The sequence below is a fragment of the Hemiscyllium ocellatum genome, chromosome 15, assembly GCF_020745735.1.
Source record: "Hemiscyllium ocellatum isolate sHemOce1 chromosome 15, sHemOce1.pat.X.cur, whole genome shotgun sequence".
In the NCBI taxonomy this organism is placed as follows: Eukaryota; Metazoa; Chordata; class Chondrichthyes; order Orectolobiformes; family Hemiscylliidae; genus Hemiscyllium; species Hemiscyllium ocellatum.
The window spans coordinates 61,817,851-61,843,781 of NC_083415.1; the positions used below are offsets into that span (position 1 = coordinate 61,817,851).

Below are 25,931 nucleotides of genomic sequence, written 5' to 3' on the forward strand. Positions count from 1 at the left end.
ATTGGTTGAGAGAGAAACATTGACAAGGGCAGCAGGCAGTGTTCTCTTGTTTTGTTTGTAATAGTTCACCTGAGAGGGGATAATGATTCTCTGTTTAATATTTCATTCAAAAGATGACACCTTTAATAATCCAGCACTCTTAGTCCATCAGTGGCCTCCACAGTCATATAATCCAGAATAATGCTCTTTTTCAATGAGAAATGTTCAATGGCATGTAAACAAAGAAACACACCATTCTTCATCATTGCTTTCAGCTGAGGAGAAAATTGCAAGGGGAGAATATGAAAAATTTGTATTTATTTGTGTATTCCTTCCTTGATGTTCTAAAATATTAATAATCTAATATTCCTAATCTTCCTTTATTTATTGAAAGCTAACTCAGGCAAAACTAAACCGGTTTAATCTACATACAAATGTGGAATATGAGTGGCGACTGAGAGAGGATGATTATTATGAGAGTGATGATGATCTGGATGAAAAGGTCAGTTTGTTTCTGTTTTATTTTTAAGAAGTCATAAAATGGAATCATAGTATAGTTATAGTGCAAAGAAGGACATTTGATGTGTTGTGTCCAATGTGCATCCATGCAAAAGCTTCTCAGTTAGCCCCAAACCTCTTCCCATTTCCATATCCCTGCAAATTAGTTCTGTTCAGATGCTTATCCAACTTCCTTTTGAAGGCACATTTGACACTACGTCAATGTTTCAGATTATCCTAACCACCTGCTTTGTCAAAAGGGTTTTTCTTGATGTTGCCATTCATCTTAAATCATTGTCCTCCAATACGTGACCCTTTCACCAATGAAAACTGTTTATCCACTCTGTCTTCATCCCTCATGATTTTGAACACTTTGCTCAACTGTTCCTTTCTTAAGGAGAACAACATCACTCCTCCAAATCTATCTATGTATTTGAAGTTCGTCATCTCTAGAACTATTCTGGTCAACGTTTTCTGCATCCCCCATTAACAACAGTTCATCACTACGCCTTGTAGAAGCAACTTACTGCAGACTCTGGAATCTGCACTGAAAACAAAAAGCACTGATGAAGAGTCATCTAGACTTGAAACGTTACCTTGCTATCTGTCCACAGATGCAGTCTGACCCACTATGATTTCTAGTTTTTTTTGCATTTACCACTGTGCTTTGTTTCTTGTCACTCAGCCAACTTTGTATCCTTACAATTGCTGTCCCTTTTATACCATGGGCCTTAACTTTGTTCACAAGCCTAAAATGTAATACCTTATAAAACACCTCCTGAAGTTCTAAAGTACACAGTGCTCTCTTCATCAACCATCTCTTTTACTTCATCAAACAACTCAATCGCATTAATTAAACATAATATAACAAGTCTTGTTGACTTTCCTTAATTAATCCATACTTGCCAAATGCACTTTCAGAGTGCTGGTTGAGATAACAACTAAGTCCTTGTTTTTCATTTCTGTAACTAAAAGGGTCCTTTTTTTTTTACGAACGTCGCTCCCAAACACACCCATTCCCTCAACTTTTTTTTAATTTCAAAAATAAACTTTACTCATTAAAAAATCTCTTTGTATATATACATTGTCACAAAGGCAGTTCGGTTCTGTACAGTTGCATATTAAGTAAATAAACAAAACATTGAACTTAGACTGTATCTAAACAATCAAATATTTCTCTTAAACAGACTATACTAGTATTTACATATATTTAAGGCACTAGGAGGGTCCAATAACTGAACAGACCCACATTTAACTTCAGCATGAAGACCTCAGACAGTTGTCTTTCCCCACTGCACCTTGGCAACAGCTGCCCCAAACTGTAGTGCATCCCTCAGCACGGAGTCCTGGACCTGAGAATGTGCCAGTCTGCAACACTCAGTTGAGGCCAAATCCTTGTTCTGGAAGACCTACAAGTTTTGGGCATATCAAAGAGTGTCTTTTACAGAGTTGATGGTCTTCCAGATACAGTTGCTGTTTATCTTGGTGTGTGTCCTGGGGAAACAGAGTGTAAAGTACCAAGTCCCACATTGCAGAGCTGCTCAGATGAACCTCAACACAAGCTGCTGCATCTTCCTCTAGACTTTGCAAAGGCACATTCCAGAAGGAGATGTGTGACAGTCTTACAGCCACTTCGAGGGCAACATGTGGTGGCACAGACCAACCAGGCTTACATAAAGGGTCTCACAGGTAGTGCCCTTCTCACACCAGCCAATCTATGTCTTGGTGCTTGTTAGAAAGTTCTTGTGATGAGGCATTCTGCCAAATGACTTTGACAGCCTGCTCAGGGAACTATGCAACAAGACCCACCCTCTTCTTTTCCATCAGGTTCTTGAGGGTGTTGCATGCTGACCAGTTCCTTATGAACTGATGGTCAAAGGTGTTTTTCTTTGCAAATTTCTCAATGAAGGACAGGTGATATGAAACAGTTCACTACTTTGGAGCATTCCGCGACAGCGAGGCCAATCCCATCCTTCACAACACTTGGGGCAGGTAGAACCTCAGCATGTAGCCTGCATGTCTCCTCAACACTGTCTCTCGTAATACCGGAATTCAAACAGTACAGATTGCCCATGCCAAAGAAGCAGAAACCTCATTTAAATGACACTGTCATTTCTTAATAGCAGTCTAAGAGTACATACCCTGTTTTAACTATAACCTGGAAGATTTCTGACTTTCCAGAATATGCTGGCAGCAGAAATAGGCCTTGCCAAAGTAAATGACTGTTTAACAAAACATAAAGGTTCATTGTGTGTTAGTACCTAGCCTGATCCTTCTGGCCCCAAGAGTGATTTTGGGCATCTTCCATCCCAAAATGTTTTCCTTTTAGATTAGAGATTTGACAAACCCTTCCATTTCTCCACTCCCAATCTGCTTCTCTTACTGAGATTGGTGGTAGCCTGATTTCATACCAATTTTGACATTGTCAATTATGACATTATTCATGCCATCGTAGGCAGGAGACAAGAGTATGGACAAACAAATTATGCCAAGTGTTAAAGGTCTCACAAGCCTCACGTTATGGACAGCCAAATGTTTCATCTTCTGCTCTAGCCCACAATTGTAATTTCCATTAAGTTAAAATTGGCTTTTAGAAATCCACTATATTGTGATCAGAGGGCGGTATTTTCAGTCAACTGACAGTAGCAATAGTAGACCTTACAGGACCTCAGCACAGAATTACACCTATATCCATTAGAAAATGTTTGCAAGACAACATTCCTGACTTATAATGGTAACACAGTAGACTTTTACTTTGTATGATGGTGTCAAACAGGTGATCATCAATCTAAAGTCAGTAGAAATTAAAATCAAAAAAGCTGTAAAATGTCTTGCCAATTCGCTGTCATCTATTTAATATTAATACACAAAATCAAAATCTACCTGACAAACATTCAAGTGAGAATATTACTGGAGACCAGTTTAGAAGCAAAGCAACATTTCCCATCTGCATGCATGTAGTTTTTCTTTATTTGTTCACAGAATGTGAGCATTGCAGCTATTTATTGCCCATCTCTAATTGTCCAGAAGGTAATTAAAAATTAGCCTTTGCTGTGGGTCTGGAGTCACATGTAGACCAAACCGGGTAGGGATAGTAGATTTCCTTCGCTAAAGGACAGTAATGAACCAGATGGGTCTTTATGACATAGTTACCATTGGGCTAGATTTATTTGTATTGAATGTTGTAGATACTGTATTATGTAGTCTGGTTAAGATGTAATAACGTATCATTAACTGATGTTATTGGTGTTCATTTGCATAGAGTAAGCTTGAGCAAAATATTACAGGCAGATTATTCTGCTCCTCAACTTACTAGAATCCCTCATGTAGTACCTCAGGCTAACATCCATTACCTTCTCTCTGAAAATATATTATTACTTTCAATCTTATTTTATTTACAAAATGATTGGCAATTTTATGTAAGATTTCTGTTTTTCTGTTCAAAAAGCAGGGACCTATTAAAAGGGAACGTTCTCTTAGGCCATACAGCTGTTACCAGCCAGCTAGCAAACATTCAACAAGTCTAGAGAAGCCTAACACAGCGGCGATCAGCAAAGACTCTCCCTGCGTATCACGAGAGCACCGAAGTGAACAACCCTGTGGATTGACCAATCAGTCGCGAAGTACAGAATCTCAGCCTTTATCCCCTGTATCAGAGGGGCCTCCTATTCCACCCAGAATCCCTATCAAAGGTTTGTATTTACTAACAGCACCATTAGCTATTGTGTAGTGTTTTCAAATGTAATTTCTTCTAAAAATTAACTGTTAAGAATAGAAAACAATCTGTAATATATGGTTTTTCAATCCCACGTATGTTAAAGGTGCAATTTTTAAAATTTACTTGAGACATGGGCATCACTGGCTGGCAATTATTTACTGTCTGTCCCTAGTTGCCCTTGAGAAGTTGATGGTGAGCTACCTTCTTGAAACACTACAGTCCACAAAACCCTTGGGGAGGGAATTCCAGGATTTTGATCCAGCGACAGTGAAGGAATGGCAATAGTCAGGATGGTCAGTGTCTTGGAGGGAAACCGAAAGGGGGGTGGTGTTCCCATGCATCTGCTACCCTTGTCCTTCTAGATAGAAGTGGTCATGGGTTTAGAAGGTACTATCTGAGGATCTTTGGTTAATTCTGCAGTGTATCTTGTAAATCATACACAGTGGTGTTACTAACCGTTGGTGTTGGCGAGAGTGAATGCTTGTGAATATTACACTAATCAAGCAGGTTGCTTGCTTTGTCATGGAAGGTGTCAAGTTTCTTGAGTGTTGTTGGAGCTGCACGCATCCAGGCAAGTGGGAAGTTTTTCATCAAACCCCTGACTTGTGCCTTGTAGATGGTGGATTGGTTTTAGTGACTTACTCACTGCAGTATTCCTAACCTCGGACCTGCTGTTGTAGCCAGTGTTTACGTGGTGAGTCCAGTTGAGTTTCTGTCAATGGTAATTCCAAAGATGTGGATAGTAAGGGATTCAGTTATAGTAACACTATTGGCTGTCCAAGGGTAGTGATTAGATTATCTCCTATTGGAGATGGTTAATCCCTGACATTTGTGTGGTACGAATGTTACTTGCCAATTGTCAACCTAAGTCTGGATGTAATCCAGATCTTGATGCATTTAATCATGGACTGCTTCAGTCTGAGGTATTGCAAATGGTGCAATTATTGGCGAACATCCTCACTTCTGACCTTATCATGGAGGAAGGGTTCTTGATAAAGCAGCTGAAGGTGGTTGGATCTAGGGCTCTACCCTGAAGAACTCCTGCGGAAATGTCCTGGACTGAGACGATTGACCTGCAACAACCATAACCAACTTATAGTGGAGAGTTTGCCCTAATACAGATGGATTCCAGTTTCACTAAGCCTCTTTGATGCCATAATCATTCGAATGCAGCCTTGCTGTCAAGGGTTGTCACTCTCCCTCACCTCTGGAATTCAGTTCTCTTCTCCATGTTTGAACCTAGGCTATGATGAAGTCAGGTGCTGAGTGGCTGTGGCAGAACTCAGACTGGGCATTCTGAGCAGGTGCTGCTTGGTAGCTCTGTTGATGACTTTACTGATGATCAAGAGTAGACTGATGGCTTGGTAATTGGCCAGGTTGAATGTTTGTATACTGGACATACCTGAGCAATTTTCCACATTGTCAGGTTGAGGTCAGTGTAGTAACTATACTGGACAGCTTGCCAAAGGGAGCAGCAAGTTCTGGACATAAGTATTCAGTACTATTGGTGGAGTGTTGTCATGGCACATTATCTTTGCAATATCCAGTGTCTCCAACTGTTTCTTGATATCACATGAAATGAATTGAATTGGCTGAAGACTGGTACCTGTGATGCTGAGGATGACTGGAGGAGGCCAAGATGGATCATCCACTTGGCACTTCTGGCCGGAGACTGCTGTGAATGTTTCGGCCTTATTTTTTGCACTGACGTGTTGGGATATGTATTGTCAAGGATGGAAATATTTGTGGAGCCGCCTCCTCCAGTGAATTGTTTAATTGTCCACCGCCATTCACATCTGGTTGTGGCAGGACTGCAGAGCTTCGATCTGATCCATTGGTTGTGAGATCACTTGCTTCTTAAGCTGTTTGGTTGCGTCACTAGGTTGACACCTCACTTTTGGGTATGCTTGGTAATGCACCTGGCACATCCTTCTGCACTGTCCATGGAAGAAGAATTGATCATCTGGTTAGATTTTAATGATTGTGGAATATGCTGGGTCGTGACAGGACATATCCAAGGATGATGATGGCAGCATCTGGGACATTGAATTTCAGTTTTATTTATTGTTGTCACATACTGAGATACAGTGAAAACTGTTGTTTTGCATGCTATACAGGCAGATCACACCATACAAAGTGCATTAGAATAGCAAAACAGAGTACAGAATACAGTGTTGCGCTGCAGACAAGGTGCAGAGAGAGATCAGAATTAACATTTGAAAGATTCAAAAGTCTAATAACAGCAGGGAAAGGGTTGTTCTTGAGCCTGTCTGTATGTGTATTCAAACTTTTATATCTTCTATCTGACAGAAGAGAGTGGAAGAGAGCATAACCGGTGTGGGAGGAGTCTTTGATTATGTTGGTTGTTTTAGACAAGGCAGTATGAAATATAGATGGAATAAAGGATGGAAGGCTGATTTATGTGATGACTGGGCTGTATTCATGACTCTCTTAGTTTCTTGCAATCTTGGGCAGAGCAGTTGCCATACCACATTGTGGTGCATCCAGATAGGTTGCTTTCTAAGGTGCATGTATGAAAATTGTCTGTCAAGTATGATTCTGTAAGTATAGCTATATCAGCTGTTGCTTTACTAATCTGTAAGACAACTCTCCCAATTTTAGCACTAGACCCTAGATGTTAGCAAGGAGAACTTTGCAGGATGGTCACGGCTCTTTCAACCACTGTCATTTCCAGTGCCAAGTACCCTGTCCGGTTTCATTTCTTCGTTGAGATTTTACAGTAGTTAATACAAATTAGTGATTTACTAGGCCATTTCAAATGGCAGTTGAGAGTCAACCACATTATTGTGGGTTTGGAATTAAGGTAAGTTTCTGGATTAATAACCCATCAATAGTACCACTTGACCAACATCCTTTTTTTTCTGTAAAACCATAATTACTTGGAATAATTGAATCTTAGCTAAGGTTTCTGCTATGAAACTGTACTGTTGATTGTATATGGTTTTCAAGATGAGTGAATGATAATCAACTCAATTTTGAAAAATTATTCAACAGCAACAAAATACTTAGGCAAAGTTAATTTTTATTGATTTTATTGCTTTTGTAGCTCCAAGTGTTCCACCACCACCACCACCACCACTTTCTGTCAAGAGTCCTCCTTCTGGAAGTGCCGCCTTTACCTCGGACAGCTCGTCAACTAAGAAACGACCGCCTCTACCCCCACTGACAACTAAGCATAAACGGACATTATCTGAGCCCACACCCAGAGTACCTCATAGCCCGCTAAATCGCAAGCAATCCTCATTTGGTATGTTTTAGAAAGTAGCAAAATATTCTTAGTTTTGCCAACACTGGTAATTTAAAGAATAAATAAATAATTAAATGTACTTTTGAAAACTTGGAGAAGTATAGGAAGCACAGGAGTGAAGTGAACAGACATTCGGATGCAAAAAGAGGTTCTGGCAAAATATTGGCAAGTAAAGTTAAGGAAAATCAAAAAATCCAAATCGGGACATTATGGATGATTAAGGAAATTGTAAGAACAAGAGGATGAATAAGGAAGGATTGGGCCTAATGTGTGCTTGAATGCAGAAGATGTGAGTGTGGCTCTAAATGAGTATTTTGTCTCTGTTTTCACAAACAAGAGCGATGATGCGGAGGATGTGAAAAAGTAGATAAAATGAGCAGGGAAATATTGGAAGGACTGACGTTGAAGGCGAATAAATCACTGGGGCCTGATGAATTGTACCCTGGTCTGTTAAAGGAAGCCAGGGAGGAAATAACAGCTGCTCTGATGATCATTTTCTAATCATCGCTAGATGAAGATGAGGGACTATTGAATTGGAGGTCTATGGGCACATTCAAAAAGGGTGCAGAGGTTAGGTCAAATAATTATAGGACTGATCTTGGTGGTGGACAAATTATAAGAATCAATACTAAGAAACAGGACTAAATGTTACTTGCAGAGACACCGATTAGTTCAGAATAGTCAGCATGATTTAAGTTAATTACATCATGTGAGGAAGTAATGAGGAGGATTGTTGAAGGTAATGTAATGGATGTTGTCTACACAAATTTTCAAAAGGCATTTGACAATAACAGACTGTCAGAAAAAAACTAAAATAAAAGCGAAGTGTTGGAGAAACCAGGAGATAGGTCTGGCAGTATCTGTTGAAAGGGAAACTAGGGAAAAATTAAAGCCTGTGGGATACAGGGCAATGTGGTAAGTTTGATCCAAAATTGGCACAGTGACAGGAAACATATGATTATGTTCACCGGATATTTTTGCAAATATGAAGTGGTTTCCAGTGTTGTTTCACGGGGCTCAGGATTGGATCCCTTGCTGTCTGTGGCATATTGTAATAGTTTAGACTTAAATGTGGGAGGTGTGATTTGGAAGTTTAAGGATGATAAAAAGATTGACCAGGTAGGTGATAACGAAAAGGGTGGCTGTCAACTGCAGGTAGATATCAACAATTTAGTTGAGTGTGAGGGAAAGTGGCAAATAAAATTCAGTCTGGAGAAGTGCAAATGAAGCAAGGGAGTACAGAATAAACAGGGGATATTGAGATTTAGGGTAAGAGGCCTTGGCATGCATGTTCACAGATCCCTGAAAGTATAGAAAATATATGGGGTGCTTTCCTTCATTCGGAAAGGGACCGACTGTAAGAATAGGAATGTAAGACATGAACTATATGACATGCAGTTGAGGAATTTCTGCAGTCCATCTTGTAGATAGTTCATGCTGCTACTGAGCATCAGTAGTAGAGCAAGTGGATGTTTGTGGATGTGATGCTAGCTCCCTTTTCTCCATATCTTAGTTGTGAAATCAACCAAAGCGGTCTCTACTACTACCTACCACAAACCTACCTTCACTGGTCAGAATTGTATTTCTACAGTTCCATGCCCTATAAATTGGCCTTGTCAGCAACCTTCCCTCTATGCTACTTGACCATGTGTAGGTGCTCCAAGATTCTGCGCATGCCACACGGTCAATGCATTGAATTCCAGTTTCAGAAGTTGATGCCTCAGTATTCAAAGGTTTGCACACCAAAAAGAAAATTAGAAGCTGTATTGCTCATATGTAATGCCCATGTCATGCAAACCTAATGCTAAAATAGGTTTCAACAAACCAATCTGTTGGATAACAGCTATCTAATCAGATTGTTTCTTGCTGTATATTGCACAACTCATGATGTATCCACACGTGGTCGCTCTTGTTTCTGAAAAGTGGCCAGTCCAATTCAGATCACCCTGGAAGAGTAGGGTACAAGCTAGCTGTTTGTCACTGCTACAATACAGCAACAAGAATGGTATTCGCCACTAACAGGACGCTATCATCAAGCTAAAAAAACATTCTATCATACAAATGAGGAACGTGATACAGTCAGTTCTTCTATAATATAATAGTTATGTTGTTGTGCAACCCCGTGTTATAGAAAATCGCACTTTAGAAAGTGCTTTAAGTGTTGGTGCTGTTGTCGTGTTACAGCAACACACATTTTAAAAGTTCATGCTGTAGAAAGTGTCCCCCAATTTGTCAATTGCGTTCCAGCGAATTTGTGTTGACAAAGCACGTTATAACAGAATGACCTGTATGTGAATTTTATGCCAGTTTGATGTCAGTAATATAGTCAGTACAGTCCAAAGACGTGTGGATCATTTCAACAGTATGCCCCTGCCATTGTTCGCAGCAAGCAAAATACTAACTGTAGCCAACCAGCCTATGCTTGCAAAACTCTCAATATTACATGTGATTCAGCAATTGAACTGGATAAAGTTGGCAATCAATTCAGGATTGTCAATTGGGCTCATTGTGTAGTGCACTTGTGTGTACTGGAAGCTACATATATTAATACATAGATTCAGTTCTTTGTAGACAGAAAAAATATGTTCATGCACTGCACACGTTCCAACTTAACAAAATGCCAACCAACCACTGATTTATTTCTCAGGACATGCCCTGATTAATGACAGTTAACCTGCCTTGATTAGAATTAAAGCAAAACCGCAGTTAACTGTCATTCCACATTAATGAGTGTATTCTCCAATGCAATGTCTCTATCAAACTGAGTCCACTTATGTAGTATAAATGTTGGTTTTCCCTTTGAATTGGTTATCTTGTAAACTATCTTAAGAATCCAAGATGAAAAGCTTTGAAAAAATGTATTTTTTCAGCAATGCTCAAGCTCTGTACTCATGATCAGTTTGCAGTCAGGTAGAATAGAGCAAAAGGTGTGCGTATGTCAATTTCAAAGGTATGTATAATTGAAATGCTTCGGTGCCATTGCTACCCATATTTAAAGGCTGGATTTTACTGCAAGTCCACCTCAGTGAACCTGTTTTAAGCAGTTTGAGCACATTAACAATATTGGATGGCTTGCCTATTGTCTTCCTGCTCATGATTGCCCCATAATACAGGGGATATGTGAGGCAACCATTACGCTGCCTGTCATTAGACCTATTCAAGCCTTTAAATAGTTATTATTGCCTACTCAAGACCCTCAGTCAGCCTCTACTGCCATAATGCACTCAACAATGAGAAATGGAAAGGACAGTTTTTTTAATACATTTAGTTAAAAGTGGAAAGGGAGTGCCATGTTACATTAATCAATGGGTCTCCAGTGTGCATCAGGGTCACCCCCCCCCCCCCCCCCCCCCTGCAAAATGTCATCTCCCTCAACCCTCCATTTTGCCCATCCAGTTTGTTTTTATTCATTCACTAGCTGTGGGCATCACTGGCATTTATTGCTCAGCCTTACTTGCCCAAAGGGCAGTTAAGAGTCAACCACTTTGCCATATTTCATCTGGAGGTACATGTAGACCAGACCAGGTAAAGATGGCAGATTTCCTTTAAGAATTAGTGAACCTGATGGATTTTTATGACAATCAAGAAGGGTTATGCAGTAACCACTCAACTAGTCTTTTCATTCCAGAATAATTTTATTCAATTCAAATTTAATTCTGTAATGATGGGATTCAATTGGGGTTCTGTATTATTGCCATTAGCACATTGTCACTGCCTCTCTGGCCTTCAAAGTGCACTCTCGCAACCACTTCAACCTACACGCTCCCTTCCTAGCTTGCCTGATCCCTCTCTGTCCAAAACATCCCAGATTTACCTGGGTCCAGTGTCTATATTTGATCTTTATGAGACTTCAGTGATCTAAGTCCCATCCTGTACTGTATTCTGGCATTGCTGGAATTGTTGGGACTGCTGGAAATCAGTATGAGCAGCAGCTTTTGAGGGCAAGAATTCCTCTCATTGAGGAGTCCCATTCTTAATGCAAGGCTCCCTTAGCAGAACAGGCCTTGTTAAAGTCAATCAGATTCCAGCCAAACTCTCTTCCAGAGCCAAACAAAACCCTCCCCTCCAGGTGAAGTCCAACTGAAAAGCCTAAAGGCCAAGTATCTTCATATTTACAGACAAACTAGCATTTTGATGGCTTTTAAGATATAATCTATTAAGACATTTTGAAGCAACAGTGGCTTGCTTTACGAGTGAATAACACAGTTCTTTCTGTTGCTTAGCTGCAAATGGGAGCTCAGTCCCCTATAAAGGACTAGGAGGAAGTTTCACTCCTATAACACTGTCAAAACTAGTTTGATGTGTCGACCAGCTTAAAGTAAGATTTACTTTTGAGAAACTCGCACTTTCAGATGCTCCCTTGGCAATTAACTGAGTTAAATGACCCCAGTGAAGGCAACCACTTTGACTGGAACAACACACACATCCTTGGACAGGCAAAACAAAAACACGTACAAGAATTCTTAGAGGCATATCATCCTAACCAGAACTCCATCAATAAGCACATCGAATTAGATCCCATCCACCTTCCTCTGAAAATAAGAACCAGAAATGATATCACTCATCTTAAGAAATCAAGACCTATAAATAGAGAGGCAGGACATACCACCAGCACTTCACCAGAGTCTCTCATTGATGATGTTACCTAGTATGGTTGAAAGAAAAGCTTCAAGCTCAGTGAACTAACTTAGATACTTTAATATAATAATATAGCTTCAGTGAAAATAATCTAGATTATTACATAATGGCTATTAAAATGTGCATTATATATAAGTGGGAAAATTGTGTTCATCAGAACACACTCACTACACTATAAGGAATATAGTCTCTAATTGGAAAGAGTTAGAAATATAAATGTTTTAATGAATTTGTTGAAGCTTATGTTACCAATGTGATCATTTAAACTGTAGACCTGTTCATAAATTGATGTTCCTTGTTATTTTCTAATTTTTAGAATCTACCCCACCATCTAGTCCGCCTCCTCCAGTGGTGGATAGATCTTCACCAAGGCCAAGGTTAGATACTCCCGAGGTTTTTCTAACTTTACTGTTTAGTTAAAATATCATATTGTTTGGTTTTAACATGTGAAATGTTAACAATCCTGCTGAACTTAGACTGAATTTTGTTATTCACAATGACCTTACTTTTTATATGTGATTACAAAAAAACTGCCAGCATTCGTTGTGATCACTATGTGCAAAGAATAACAGGGAAATCCAGAGTCTTGGCTCTCCATAGAGTGCACTGCAGTATTCCTATAGACTGATGTCTCCCTTGTGATGATGAATTGACAAAAATATTCATTCCAACACTGCTACCATATTGTAAAAACTCTGGAAAATGTTACTTTTTTGAAAGGGTATGCTAGATTTTGAAAGATGTACTGACTTTATAATTACTGTGAAACACCCTTATTGGTACTGAAAAGTATGTTTATCTTTATTTTAGCTTCTATCTCAATATAGTCCTATGTTTATTTTACACTGAAATTTTAAATTAGAAGTGCAGTTCTTTGAATTACTGGCTTCTATGTGTCAATATTTCAATTTGATTAAACGTCTACCTACTTGCTGACATTTTTCGCAGGATATGAGTGTTGCTGGAAGATCAACATTTATTGTCTGTTAGCAGGTAATGATGAGTCGATTGCTAGGGCAGTTAGGATCCAACCAAATTAGTCTAGTAACATAGCCATTCTGCTATTATCTCATGTTCCCTGTCCCTGAGGACAGATTCCTGTCAGTTTGATTGACCTTTGTAGATAGCTTTCTTTCTAGGCAGTTCATTTTGAGCTGAGCACAAAATTCAGATAATATCTATTTGTTATTTACTTGAAAGTTGGTATTTTTAATTTCTTGACAGTCCAAAAAGGGGAATGTTGGGCTTTATTATAAAGATCTGAAGGTTAAGTAGTTTTCTTCACAGACTATTTGCATGAAGTACATTTTACATTGCAGGTAAATTTATAAAAGTGAAGGAAATTATTCAAATTTTCTATTAAAATCCACAAATGAATTAAATGAATAGTTCTTCGTTCCATTAAACTTATTTAATTAAATCTTTTTTTTTCCAATTTGTGTTTCAGCATGCTGTCTCCAAAGATAACACATGGTCTTCATGCTCTCCCAGAATTACCAGAGACTGGTAAGGAAAACACACATCATTGAACTTAAGTTTTACAAAGATATTCTTATATCAGGTGCAAGCGTTGAACAAGATTGTTACTATTCGTAGTCTGCAACTTGAAAATTTTCTGTATTTTGCAGTGTTCTATTCTCACATTTATTGAGTTTCATTTCTGCTTTAATACTTTCAAAGTAGCAGAATAGTTAATTAGGGGAGCAAATGTGGTTCCTTTATTAAAGAAAGGCAGCAGGGATAGGCCATGTAATTACAGACCCGATGTCAATGGCAGGGAAATATTTGAAACAAGTTCTGAAGTGCAGGATTAATCACGACTTGGAAAGGCAGGGATTGATCAGGGATAGTCAGCATGGATTTGTTTGAAAGAAACCCTACCTGACTAATTTAATTGAGTTTATTTTTAAAAAGGTGACTAAGTATATTGATGAGGGTAGTGTAGTTGATGTGGTTTATATGGACTTCAGTAAGGCCTTTGACAAAGTCATATATAGAAGGCAAATCCAAAACATAAAAGCCCCTGGGATCCAAAGCAAGTTGGCAAACTAGATCCAAAATCGGTTTATAAATAGGAGGGAAAGGACGATGTTGGAGCGTTGTTCTTGTAACTGGAACCCTGTGACCAGCGATGTACCACAAGGATTTGTGCTGGGACCCTTGCTGTTTGTCTTGTTCATTATCAACTTTAATGTGAATCTAGAAAGTTTAATTGGTAAGTTTGCAGATGGCACAAAAATTAGAGTGTTGTTGATAGTGAGAATTGTCTCAGGCTACAATCTCATCTCATATTGATCAGTTGGTAAATTGAGTAGACCAATGGCAGGTGGAGCTTAGTCCCGATAAGTGCAGGGTGATGCGGTTTGAGAGGTCTAATAAGCGAAGGATATACACAATGAATGGTGGATTCCTAAGGAGTACTGAAGAACAAAGGGACCTTGGTGTGCAATCCCTGAAGATGTCAGCATAGGTAGACAGGGTGATGAAGAGGTGTATGGGATGCTTGCTTTTATCAGCTCGGATGTAGAATATACAGTTGGTTGTAGCGTGTTTCTTCAATGCGAATCACCTTTACCGTTATTTGTAGAAAGGAAACTTTCCTTATCTGTATTCGCTAGAACGTGATCCTGGCCCCGTTAATATAAATGGCATGGCTATTGCACTAAATATTTTTAATGCGAGACTGCACAAGAACAGAATTATAGCGTTATATCAGAACCGACTCTCGGAGCAACGAAGTTTTGTTTCAACTTTATAGAACATTGGTTAGGCCACAAATGGAATATCATGTGTAGTTCTTCTTAGCACACTATCAGAAGGATGTGATGGCATGAAAGAGGGTGCAGAGGAGATTCACCAAGATATTGCCTGGGATAAAAGAACTCAGTTATGGAGAGAGACTGGATTTCCTGGGAGTAGAGGAGGTTGAAGGGGATCTCATTTAGATATACAAAATTATGAAAGGGATAGATTGTGAGAATCTTTTCCCCATGAAAGACATAGCTAAGACCAGAGGATATAAGGTGAGGAGCAAGTGGTTGGGATATGAGAAGATATTTTTCCATCCAGAGAGTGGTAGAAATATGGAATATGCTGCCTAAAAGGGTGGTATCTCGCAATATTTAAGAAATATCAGAATCAGTACTTAAAATAGCAGGACATAGTCAACTATGAAACAAGCGCAGATAAAAGGGATTAGTGTAATTTGGTGTTTGTTGGTCAGTATAGACATGATGGGCTGAAGGACCTGCTTCTATGCTAATTAAACTTGTAACAGAAAATTATCGTAGATGAATGACCTAATTCAAGAATAGCTTCTTCCCTGCTGTAATCAAACTTATGAAAGGACTCTCATATATTAGAACTGGCTTTTCACTGTGCTTTATCTGTAGGTGTAACACAATATTCTGCATTCTGTTTTATTACCCTGATGTACTTGAGTAAGGTATCATTTGTCTGGTTAGCACACAGTACGATACTTTTCACAGTATCTGTGTACATGTGACAAAATTAAATAATTCTGCTCCTATATTTTATGGTCTTATGGCCAGAGAACAGAATAAAAATGCAATTTAAAACCAAGAGGTATAAATAAGTTTCAGAGGAAAGATGAAAAGAAAATAAGAGAAGCAAAGAGGAATGATGAGAACAGACTAGCATAAAATGATGTCCTAAAATTTGCCATTGGCATATAATTAGTAAGAGGGTGGCAAGCAGAGGAGTGGGACCAATTAGAGACCCAGAAAGTGCATTTGTATGGAGATGCAGCAGGCATGGCTGAGGTGTTAAATGAAGACTATTCATCAGTCTTTACCAAAGTTGGAGATGCAATCCAGACCAGAGGGTGGAACTAGAAAGGTTCAAAATTGATGTGAAACAAGTGTTAGATAGACTGTTGGCGCATTCCTGATGAAGGGCTTATGCCCGAAACATCGACTCTCCTGTTCCTAGGATGCTGCCTGACCAGCTGTGCTTTTCCAGCAACACACTTTTTGACTCTCTTGACATCTTCTGGATCAGTGATGCTGGAAGAGCACAGCAGTTCAGGCAGCATCCAACGTGCAGCAAAATCGACGTTTCGGGCAAAAGCCCTTCAGGAATAAAGGCAGTGAGCCTGAAGCGTGGAGAGATAAGCTAGAGGAGGGTGGGGGTGGGGAGAAAGTAGCATAGAGTACAATAGGTGAGTGGGGGAGGGGATGAAGGTGATAGGTCAGGGAGGAGAGGGTGGAGTAGATAGGTGGAAAAGGAGCTAAGCAGGTCGGACAAGTCATGGGGACAGTGCTGAGCTGGAAGTTTGGAACTAGGGTGAGGTGGGGGAAGGGGAAATGATTCTGGATCAGTGATGCTGGAAGAGCACAGCAGTTTCTGGATCAGTGGTGCTAGAGCACTGGGACTGGATGAGATACATCCAAGGATTTTGAAGGAAGTGAGAGTTGAGATTGCAGGGGCACTGATTATAATCTTCCAGACTTACGTAGATTTGGGGAAGGTACCAAAAAACTGAAAAATTGCAAAAGGTTTTTGAGAAAGGTCATAAGGATAAGCTCAACAAGTACAAATCAGTCAGTTTAACTTCAGTTGTGGGGATAGAATTAGGATTAGGTTTAGGCCACAAATGGAATACCATGTGCAGTTCTTGTTGGCACAGTAGAAAGAATTATTCAGGGTCGAATTAGCAGTCACGTGGAAAAAAGTGGGTTGATTAATAAGAGCCAGCATTCATTTCTAAAAAGGAAATTAAGTTAAACTAACCTGCTGAAGTTTTTTGAAGAGGTAAAAGAAAGGCTAGAAGCTAATGCTATGTATGCGGTCTTGCAGATGGCATTTGCTCCAGTGCCACACAACAGACTTCTGAGGAAAGTTATTGGTCATGGATGAAAAGGACAGTAGCAACATTGGTACAAAACAAATTGAGTAATAGGAAACATTTAGTCATGATCAAGGGATAAATTTTTCAGGCTGAAAGAAGGCTTGTGGTGAGGTTTTGCAGGGAACAGCATTGAGATTGCTGCTTTTCCTGATATATATTTATGATCTAGCTCTTGATGTATCAGGACAATTTCACACTTTACAGATGACATGAAACTTAAAAGAATTGTAAACTGTGATAAAGACGGTGTAGAACTTCTAAAGAACATAGACAGGTTGGTGGAATGGGTGTACAAGTGGCAGATGAGGTTCATGCAAAAGGTGTGAGGTGATGCATTTTGGTAGGAAGAATTTTGAAAGACAATATAAATTAGGGATTACAATTCAAAAGGAGTGGCAGGAGCAGAGGGGCCTGGGTGTATATGTGCAATAGTTACTGAAGGTGGCAGAACAGTTTGAGAGAAAATAATAAAGCATTCAGTATTCTCAGCTCAATTCATTGGAGCATACGGTGTGTAAGCAAGGGGGTGACGTTGAACTTGTATAAGACACTTGTTAGACCTCAGCTGGAATGTTGTATACATTTCTGAGCATCAGTTATTGGAAGGATGTGAACATATTGGAGGGAGCGCAGAACTGGTTTCTAAGAATGATTCCAGGGATGAGAAATTTCAGTTGATGATAGATTGAAGAAATTGGGACTGTTGTCCTTGAAGAGTAGATGGCTAAAAGGAAATCTGATAGAAGTTTTCAAAATCATGAGGGGACTAGATAAAGTAGATAGAGAGAAAGGATCAAGAACCATGGGCACAGATTTAAAGTGATTTGTAAAAGAAGAAAATGCATAGTGGAAAAGAAGATTTTCAAATAGCCGATAGTTAGGGTATGGACCGCTCTGCCTGGAAATGTGATGGAGGCATGTTGAAGCATTCAAAAGGGTATTAGATGATCATTTGGATAGAAATGATATTCAAGTTTATTAGGAAAATGACAGAGATTGGCATGAGGTAATGATACCCATTTGAAGAGCCAGTGAAAACAAGATGGGCCAAATGACTTACTTCTGTATCCTGAAATTTCTGTGATTCCATAAACTTTTTATCCATTTTGAGAATGCTTAGCAGTTCTTAGGCAACACAGCTGATTTGAACTTTCTAAAGCGTGAGCAGGAACACTGAGAATTTATATTCTGTTCTATTGTTGGGGCATTGGCATTCAAACTGTCCTTGTTCCACTGCCAAAATGCATACCTTCCAAAGGGATTGGGTGATAGAGGGGTACCGCTGGTCATTGATCATGTCTCTAGTTCCTGATTGTTGAGGCCATTGAATATCCACTACCATGGATATGCATGAGCTAGATTTTTAAAACCTGTCAGGATCCAGATTGGAGATATTTGCACATGCAACTTGTCATCACTGGACCATGTTGATTCTCAGACACGATTCCAGCTTCCAAGTCATTTGGCTGCCTGTCCAAACAGGAATTAGTCAATTTAGCTCAATTAGAATTAATTTCAGGATCTGTGATGACCTAGCTCTCCTGCCAACTGGGATTTCTGGTTCACAACACAAGCAGCCCATGTCCAGACCAATTTGGCAAGCTCCACATTAGAAACGTGGGAAGCACAAAGGGTCATGTGAGGACCCTCACAATTTCCCAGTGTCCATAGTAAACATTAGGCTTTGGGTGCTACTGCTGGTTGTCCTCCGTCAACCTTCTCTCCTCTCTTCTCCCAGGATCATGGCCAAGCAACAGTGATATTGGGATCCAGTGAGACTTAATTGGATTTACCCATAATTTCTGAAGCATATTGGATCACAGGCCTATTAGTGGCTACCAAAGCTTTTTTCCCCCTCTTCACAGAAGAGGCACCATTCTAAACATCTCGTGCTGTCACTTGCGTTTAGAGGAGGTGATGGCATGTGGTAATACCACTCGACTGGTAATCCAGAATCCTAGACTGATGACCTGTAGATATGTTTAGAATCCTATCATAACAGATGATGAAATGTGATTTCAGTGAAATCTGAAAATCAAACAGATCATCTAATGGTGATCATGTAACCATTGCCGATTGTCGTAAAATCACATCTGGTTCACTAATGTCATTTAGAGAAGGAAACTGCCATCCTTGCCTGATATGCTCTACATGTGACTCCAGACCTATAATGATATTAACTCCTAATGGTCCTCTGAAATGGCACAGAGAACCAATCAGTTCAAGGCAATTAGAAATGGGTGGTCAAATGCCAGCCTTGCCAGTGACACCCATGTCCCATGCAAGGATATAAAATAAATCTAAGATGGTGGTCATTGCAAGGCCAGGAAAATTACTCAATGACCCAGGCAATTTCTACTCATGTTGCCTTGCTCTCAGTAACAAAATTCTTCTAAACACATTGAGTCCCACCTTGGAAGCAGCAATATGCGCAACACCAACCTTCCCCAACATAGTCCCAAACAGAATTGAACTGGTCCGAGCAAATCCTGACACTGTCAGCACATATAGCTTACAATAAGGCCTGAAGATAGGTCCCATCTTTGTTGACTGATCCTATGCCCATGATAAAATATGGTGTATAGGCATGCTGTTACTGCTCTTCAAAATTATGCACTGTGAAAACCCAACAGATCGGCAATTCTGTGCTCAGTGTGTACCGTGAAAATCAAATTCACCTCCCATAATGAATAACTGAGTCTCACTGAGATCCGTCCCCTCATTGCTCTCTTCAACATATCATAGAATCCCTACAGTGCACAAAGAAGACGTGGCCCATTGGACCTGCACTCACCATCCAAAGAGCACCCCCTCATCCTCTATTTAAATAACCCATTTACCATGGCGAATCCAACTAGCCTGCACATTCCTGGTCACTACAGGACAATTTAGCATGGCCAATCCACCTTATTTGCACATGTTTGGGAGGAGACCCATGCCGACATAGGGAGAATATGCAAATTACCCACAGACAATTGCCCAAGACTAGAATTGAATGTGGGTCCCTGGTGCTATGAGGCAGCAGTACTAACCACTGTGCCACCCACAACATACATTTTAATGCTAGTAAATTCGCTCCCAAAGGTCCATGGCTCTTCACATATGCTGACTACTTTGCTCTGGCATTCAATGCTAACAAATGTGAGGAAATTGAGAAAACAATCACTGAAAATCTATTCTCTGGAAGCGGAAGCCTACGTCAGCAAATTAAAAGTTAACTCAAACACTATCAAGACTATTGTTTTACCTGAACAACTCGAAGGACGGGGAAGAACGTCAAGTCCAGTTCTGTGGTTGACCACTCATCCAAACTCAAAATATCGTGGTATCACTTTTGGCAGTATATTGATTTACCTGCAAAACTATGAGAAAACCAAAGCACAGGTAAAGGCAAGAAAATGAATGTTACACAGGGAGATTGGCAAGTACAACCTGCGATAGCAGAGCCAACAGACCATATGCTGCTTCACTGGCCTTGGTCTACCCAACAGTAGAGTGCTGCTGCCCAACTTGGAACCACCACACAAATGCTGTAGATATCCATCTCTGGGAAGTCATTAAGATTGTTTCCGGGGCATTGAAATCAACACAGCTCAAATGCTTCCAGTGCTGACACATACTGAACTTCTGATACCCACTGGGAAAACATCCTCCTCAAAGAATACTACCACGTAACAGCTGATGATGCACCCTCATTGAAACAGGACATTTTTTAAAAAATACATACTCTTGAGGGTTGCCTTGTGCCTACTGCTTTACAAGCTAACATAAGCCTCCCTTCTTGATCATGCACCTCCAAATTGATTGCGTATATCTACAAATACAACTTGTTAACTGACCTGAATGGTGAAAGTCACTGGTTTCAATCTTCCACAGAAAATCTGGACAACCCTCAGCTGTCGAAAGGGTTAATGCTAAAGACTGCATTAAGTTCCACCCACTTTGATGATGCCATGATGAAAGGCAGAACATCTGAAAATTATCCAGGGAACAGACTATTATGCCAGATATCACTATAGTCTTAGTAATAACGTCTTAACTAATTTAGCTTATATCTGATTGTAGTTGTGCAATAAACTGCATCCTGTTTAAACTGCTGCGTTTTCTGATTAGACTACTTAATGGGTTTCCTCTACCATTTCAGACCAACAAAGTTCTGTAGGCCAAGTAAGAACAAGAGAATGGTGACAACAATCTTTGCAGCCACATATTAGCAGTTGAGTAGTAAGGGTATGGAATGCTTTGCCTGCAACGGTAGTAGATTTGTCAACTTTAAGTACATTTAAGTCGTCATTGGACAAGCATATGGATTTACATGGAATAGTGTAGGTTAGATGGGCTTCAGATTGGTATGACAGGTCGGCACAACATTGATGGCTGTAATGTTCTATGTTCTATAAAGATCAGCAGCTTCCCCTTCAACCTGTGAGACCGCCAACCATGTAATGCTGAAGCGCTTCTCTGTGGCCATTCAGCAAGTCCAGTTGCTATTCTTTAACTGACTGGAGTATCTATCATGTCCAGCATATGCCATTGGGAGCTATGATGTGAAACTAGCTCCCATGATTAAAGATGTATCTCTGTCTAACTCAGTACAGAGCAACTGAACCTGATTTGTAAGGCTAAGAATCACATTGGGTGCTCCAATTAAACTTTGAACTTTACAGCAGCCTAAAGAAAGAATTATTAATACAGATGTTTTTGGAGTGTGGACAGGTTACAAAATACTTTCTATTTGGTTCCTCAATGTGTATTTGTCATCACTTCTTCGGCTGCGAGTACAGTCTTCAGTCAAAAATCTGTTGCTTCTGCTAAAAAGTTGAAAGTATTATGCAACTGATTTCCTTATTTGAACTGTTTGGATGTATTATTTTCTAGTAGATCAAAAGAAACCTGAACAACTCTACTCCATACCCAAAAAATCCAAAAATGTTGCAGAGGTTAGCCAGAGGTCACCATGGCCTGTTACTTCACCTGTAATGTCTTCCTTTGCTGAACCAAATAACGATACATATGTTGTACCTGGAAACCCAATACCACTTCCCCGGAAAATGAATATGGTAAGAAATGTGCACCTTTTTACAATTGGGAATGCATGTTTAGCAATGTGATACAGTACTAGTTTGTTAATGTAATGAAATTTTGTAATTTAATAAAGCATATTACTGAACTAAAAGAATGAAATGTATAAGATAATTGATTAGGAATTGGTGAAAATATTAAGTCTTCTGTTAAGCATGAATTATGGTAAATCTTATTAAAACCATCAGACCATTGCTAGAACAGGCCATTTTCGTCCTCATCAACAGTCAACAGTAGCTTACTGACCTAATTTCAATACATTTCTGAAAACCAAAACTTCTGGCTCATCACCCTAAGATCAAGAGAGTTATTTTGGCGGTAGAATCAAATCAGACACTAAGTGAGTATTGATGTAATAAGATATATCTATTTGAGAGTCTGTATTTAGTATGCAATTTTAGTCCTAATGACTGATTTACTATACTTTCAATTTGCCTGAAGTTGCTAAAATAGGCATTTGTAGATTTAGCACTGAAACAATGATTAGAAACAGTCCTTGTTGAGCAATGTATATGGGTTCCATGCAGCTACTTGTACTGAGTGTGTGGAGTGCACAGGCTGACTCACAATCACAGGTTTCAGGATAGGTGAGGACTGAGGGAGAGGAAACACAAGCTCATTGTCATAGACAGGCGATCCTGATAGAGGAGTACCAAAGGAAGAGACTTGTTCTAAATGGAAGGAGTTCTCTCTTTCCTATCTCTCTCATATGCAGTAGGTATTGTTGCTCATCATATCCTTCGCCTTCTCTTCCTTCATCCTGCAAATCTGTAACAAGATGCCGTACCTAACAGGTCAGGCAGATCTGTAGTGAGAAACTGAGTTAGCATTTCAGGCTGAGATAATTGCTCCTTAGAATAAGGCGGAGAAGCACAGTTCTCACTCTTCCTCAGAATTTCTAGAATAAACATTGTTCAAGGATTAATAATACTTGATAAAGGCCAGTGAGTGAATGGGCCTTTAAGTAGCTGATGAATTCTTCAGTAACAGTTTATTCACTCTTATGTAGCTAATGTTTTTAGATTACTTAGTGTGGAAACAGGCCGTTCGGCCCAACAAGTCCACACCGACCCTCCGAAGAGCAACCCACTCAGACCCATTCCCCTACATTTACCCCTTCACCTATCACTGCAGGCAATTTAACATGGCTAATTCACCTCACCTGCACATGTTTGGACTGTGGGAGGAAACCGGAGCACTCGGAGGAAACCCACGCAGACACTGGGAGAATGTGCAAACTCCACACAGATAGTGGCCTGAGGTGGGAATTGAACCCAAGTCTCTGGCGCTGTGAGGCAGCAGTGCTAACCACTGTACCGCCTAATGTTGCAAGACATTTGGTCACACCCAGTCCACCAAAAAGGCATGTAGCTTTTTAATGTGCTCTAGCAGTCAATTTATCTGGCAACCAGTGACATGAAAATCCTCTCAGTGGTTTAGATAATGTTTCATGCTGAAGTAGGGCGAAGCCAGCATTTAATTCAAGGTTCCTGATTTCGGCTGTCTTGCAGGCTCTTTAGCCCCTAATGGCCCCAGAGGAAATTTCCCAGGAAGCGTATTACCAACAGCACACCTGCGGTTATAAATAATGACATTTTCATAATATCTGTTATCCTATACACAAAGCTCTGACAGAAGTTGTCAAGAATCCAGAGAAAGTGTATTCCTGTCAGGGTGAAAGGGAAGGCTGGTAGGTATAGGGAATGCTGGATGACTAGAGAACTTGAGGGTTTGGTAAAGAAAAAGAAGGAAGCATATGTCGGGTATAGACAGGATAGATCAAGTGAATCCTCAGAAGAGTATAAAGGAAGTAGGAGTATACTTAAGAGAGAAATCAGGAAGCCAAAAAGGGGACATGAGATAACATTGGCAAATAGAATTAAGGAGAATCCAAAAGGTTTTTACAAATATATTAAGGACAAAAGGGTAACTAGGGAGAGAATAGGACCCCTCAAAGATCAGCAAGGTGGCCTTTGTGTGGAGCCACAGAAAATGGGGGAGATACAAAATGAGTATTTTGCATCAGTATTTACTGTGGAAAAGGATATGGAAGATGTAGACTGCAGGGAAATAGATGGTGACATCTGGACATCATGTCCAGATTACAGAGGAGGGAGTGCTGGATGTCTTGAAATGGTTAAAAGTGGATAAATCCCCAGGACCTGATCAGATATACCCGAGAACTCTGTTGGAAGCTGGAGAAGTGATTGCTGGGCCTCTTGCTCAGATATTTGTATCATCGATAGTCACAGGTGAGGTGCCGGAAGACTGGAGGTTGGCAGACGTGGTGCCACTGTTTAAGAAGGGCGGTAAAGACAAGTCAGGGAACTATAGACCGGTGAGTCTGATCTCAGTGGTGGGCAAGTTGTTGGAGGGAATCCTGAGGGACAGGATGTACATGTATTTGGAAAGGCAAGGACTGATTCGAGATAGTCAACATGGCTTTGTGTGTGGGAAATGATGTCTCACAAACTTGATTGAGTTTTTCGAAGAAGTAACAAAGAGGATTGATGAGGGCAGAGCAGTAGATGTGATCTATATGGACTTCAGTAAGGCGTTTGACAAGATTCCCCATGGGAAACTGATTAGCAAGGTTAGATCTCATAGAATACAGGGAGAACTAGCCGTTTGGATACAGAACTGGCTCAAAGGTAGAAGACAGAGGGTGGTGGCGGAGGGTTGTTTTTTAGACTGGAGGCCTGTGACCAGTGGAGTGCCACAAGGATCGGTGCTGGGCCCTCTATTTTTTTATCATTTTCATAAATGATTTGGATGCGAGCATAAGAGGTACAGTTAGTAAGTTTGCAGATGACACCAAAATTGGAGGTGTAGTGGACAGCAAAGAGGGTTACCTCAGATTACAACAGGATCTGGATGAGATGGGCCAATGGGCTGAGAAGTGACAGATAGAGTTTAATTCAGATAAATACAAGGTGCTGCATTTTGGGAAAGCAAATCTTAGCAGGACTTATACACTTGATGGTAAGGTCCTAGGGAGTGTTGCTGAACAAAGAGACCTTGGAGTGCAGGCTCAAAGCTCCTTGAAAGTGGAGTCGCAGGTGGATAGGATAGTGAAGATGATGTTTGGTATGCTTTCCTTTATTGTCAGAGTATTGAGTACAGGAGTTGGGAGGTCATGTTGTGGCTGTAGAGGACATTGATGGAATATTGCATGCAATTCTGGTTTCCTTCCTATCGGAAAGATGTTGTGAAACCTGAAAGGGTTCAGAAAAGATTTACAAAGATGTTGCCAGGGTTGGAACATTTGAGCTACAGGGAGAGGCTGAACAGGCTGGGGCTGTTTTCCCTGGAGCGTCGGAGGCTGATGGGGTTACCTTATAGAGGTTTACAAAATTATGATGAGCATGGATAAGATAAACAGAAATAGTGTTTTCCCTGGGGTCGGGGAGTCCAGAACTAGAGGCATAGGTTTAGGGTGAGAGGGGAAAGATATAAAAGAGACCTAAGGGGCAACTTTTTCACGCAGAGGGTGGTACATGTATGGAATGAGCTGCCAGAGGAAGTGGTGGAGGTTGGTACAATTGCAACATTTAAGAAGCATTTGGATGGGTATATGAATAGGAAGGGTTTGGAGGGATATGGGCTGGGAGCTGGCAGGTGGGACTAGATTGGATTGGGATATCTGGTCGGCGTGGATGGGTTGGACCGAAGGGTCTGTTTCCATGTTGTACATCTCCATGACTTTATGACTCTACCAAGATTTCCAAACTCCTTTTATCCTCTGATTCCTTTTCTGTCTTTGTAGTCAGTGATGCCCATCGGACTTGGTCTCCTTGATGGGAAGATCAAAGCCATTCTTCAACCTGTTATGTGGTGTTGACCCATAATAAAATGAGTGTTTTGCTAAATCTCCCAAA

At 40.2% G+C, this 25,931-nt stretch overlaps 1 protein-coding gene across 4 annotated transcripts in view; it reads left to right on the plus strand.

The window, feature by feature from the left end:
* unm_sa1614 (un-named sa1614) overlaps window positions 1-25,931 on the plus strand; it is a 273,238-nt gene that overhangs the window by 231,833 nt on the left and 15,474 nt on the right. For 3 of the 4 annotated variants that reach the window (XM_060836540.1, XM_060836539.1, XM_060836538.1), the window contains 6 exons: window positions 374-481; window positions 3,926-4,169; window positions 7,263-7,463; window positions 12,418-12,478; window positions 13,549-13,607; window positions 21,850-22,031. In XM_060836540.1, the coding sequence (XP_060692523.1) occupies window positions 374-481; window positions 3,926-4,169; window positions 7,263-7,463; window positions 12,418-12,478; window positions 13,549-13,607; window positions 21,850-22,031 (855 nt within the window). The remainder of the gene's footprint in view (window positions 1-373; window positions 482-3,925; window positions 4,170-7,262; window positions 7,464-12,417; window positions 12,479-13,548; window positions 13,608-21,849; window positions 22,032-25,931) is intronic. The other variant, XM_060836537.1, reaches the window with a different exon arrangement.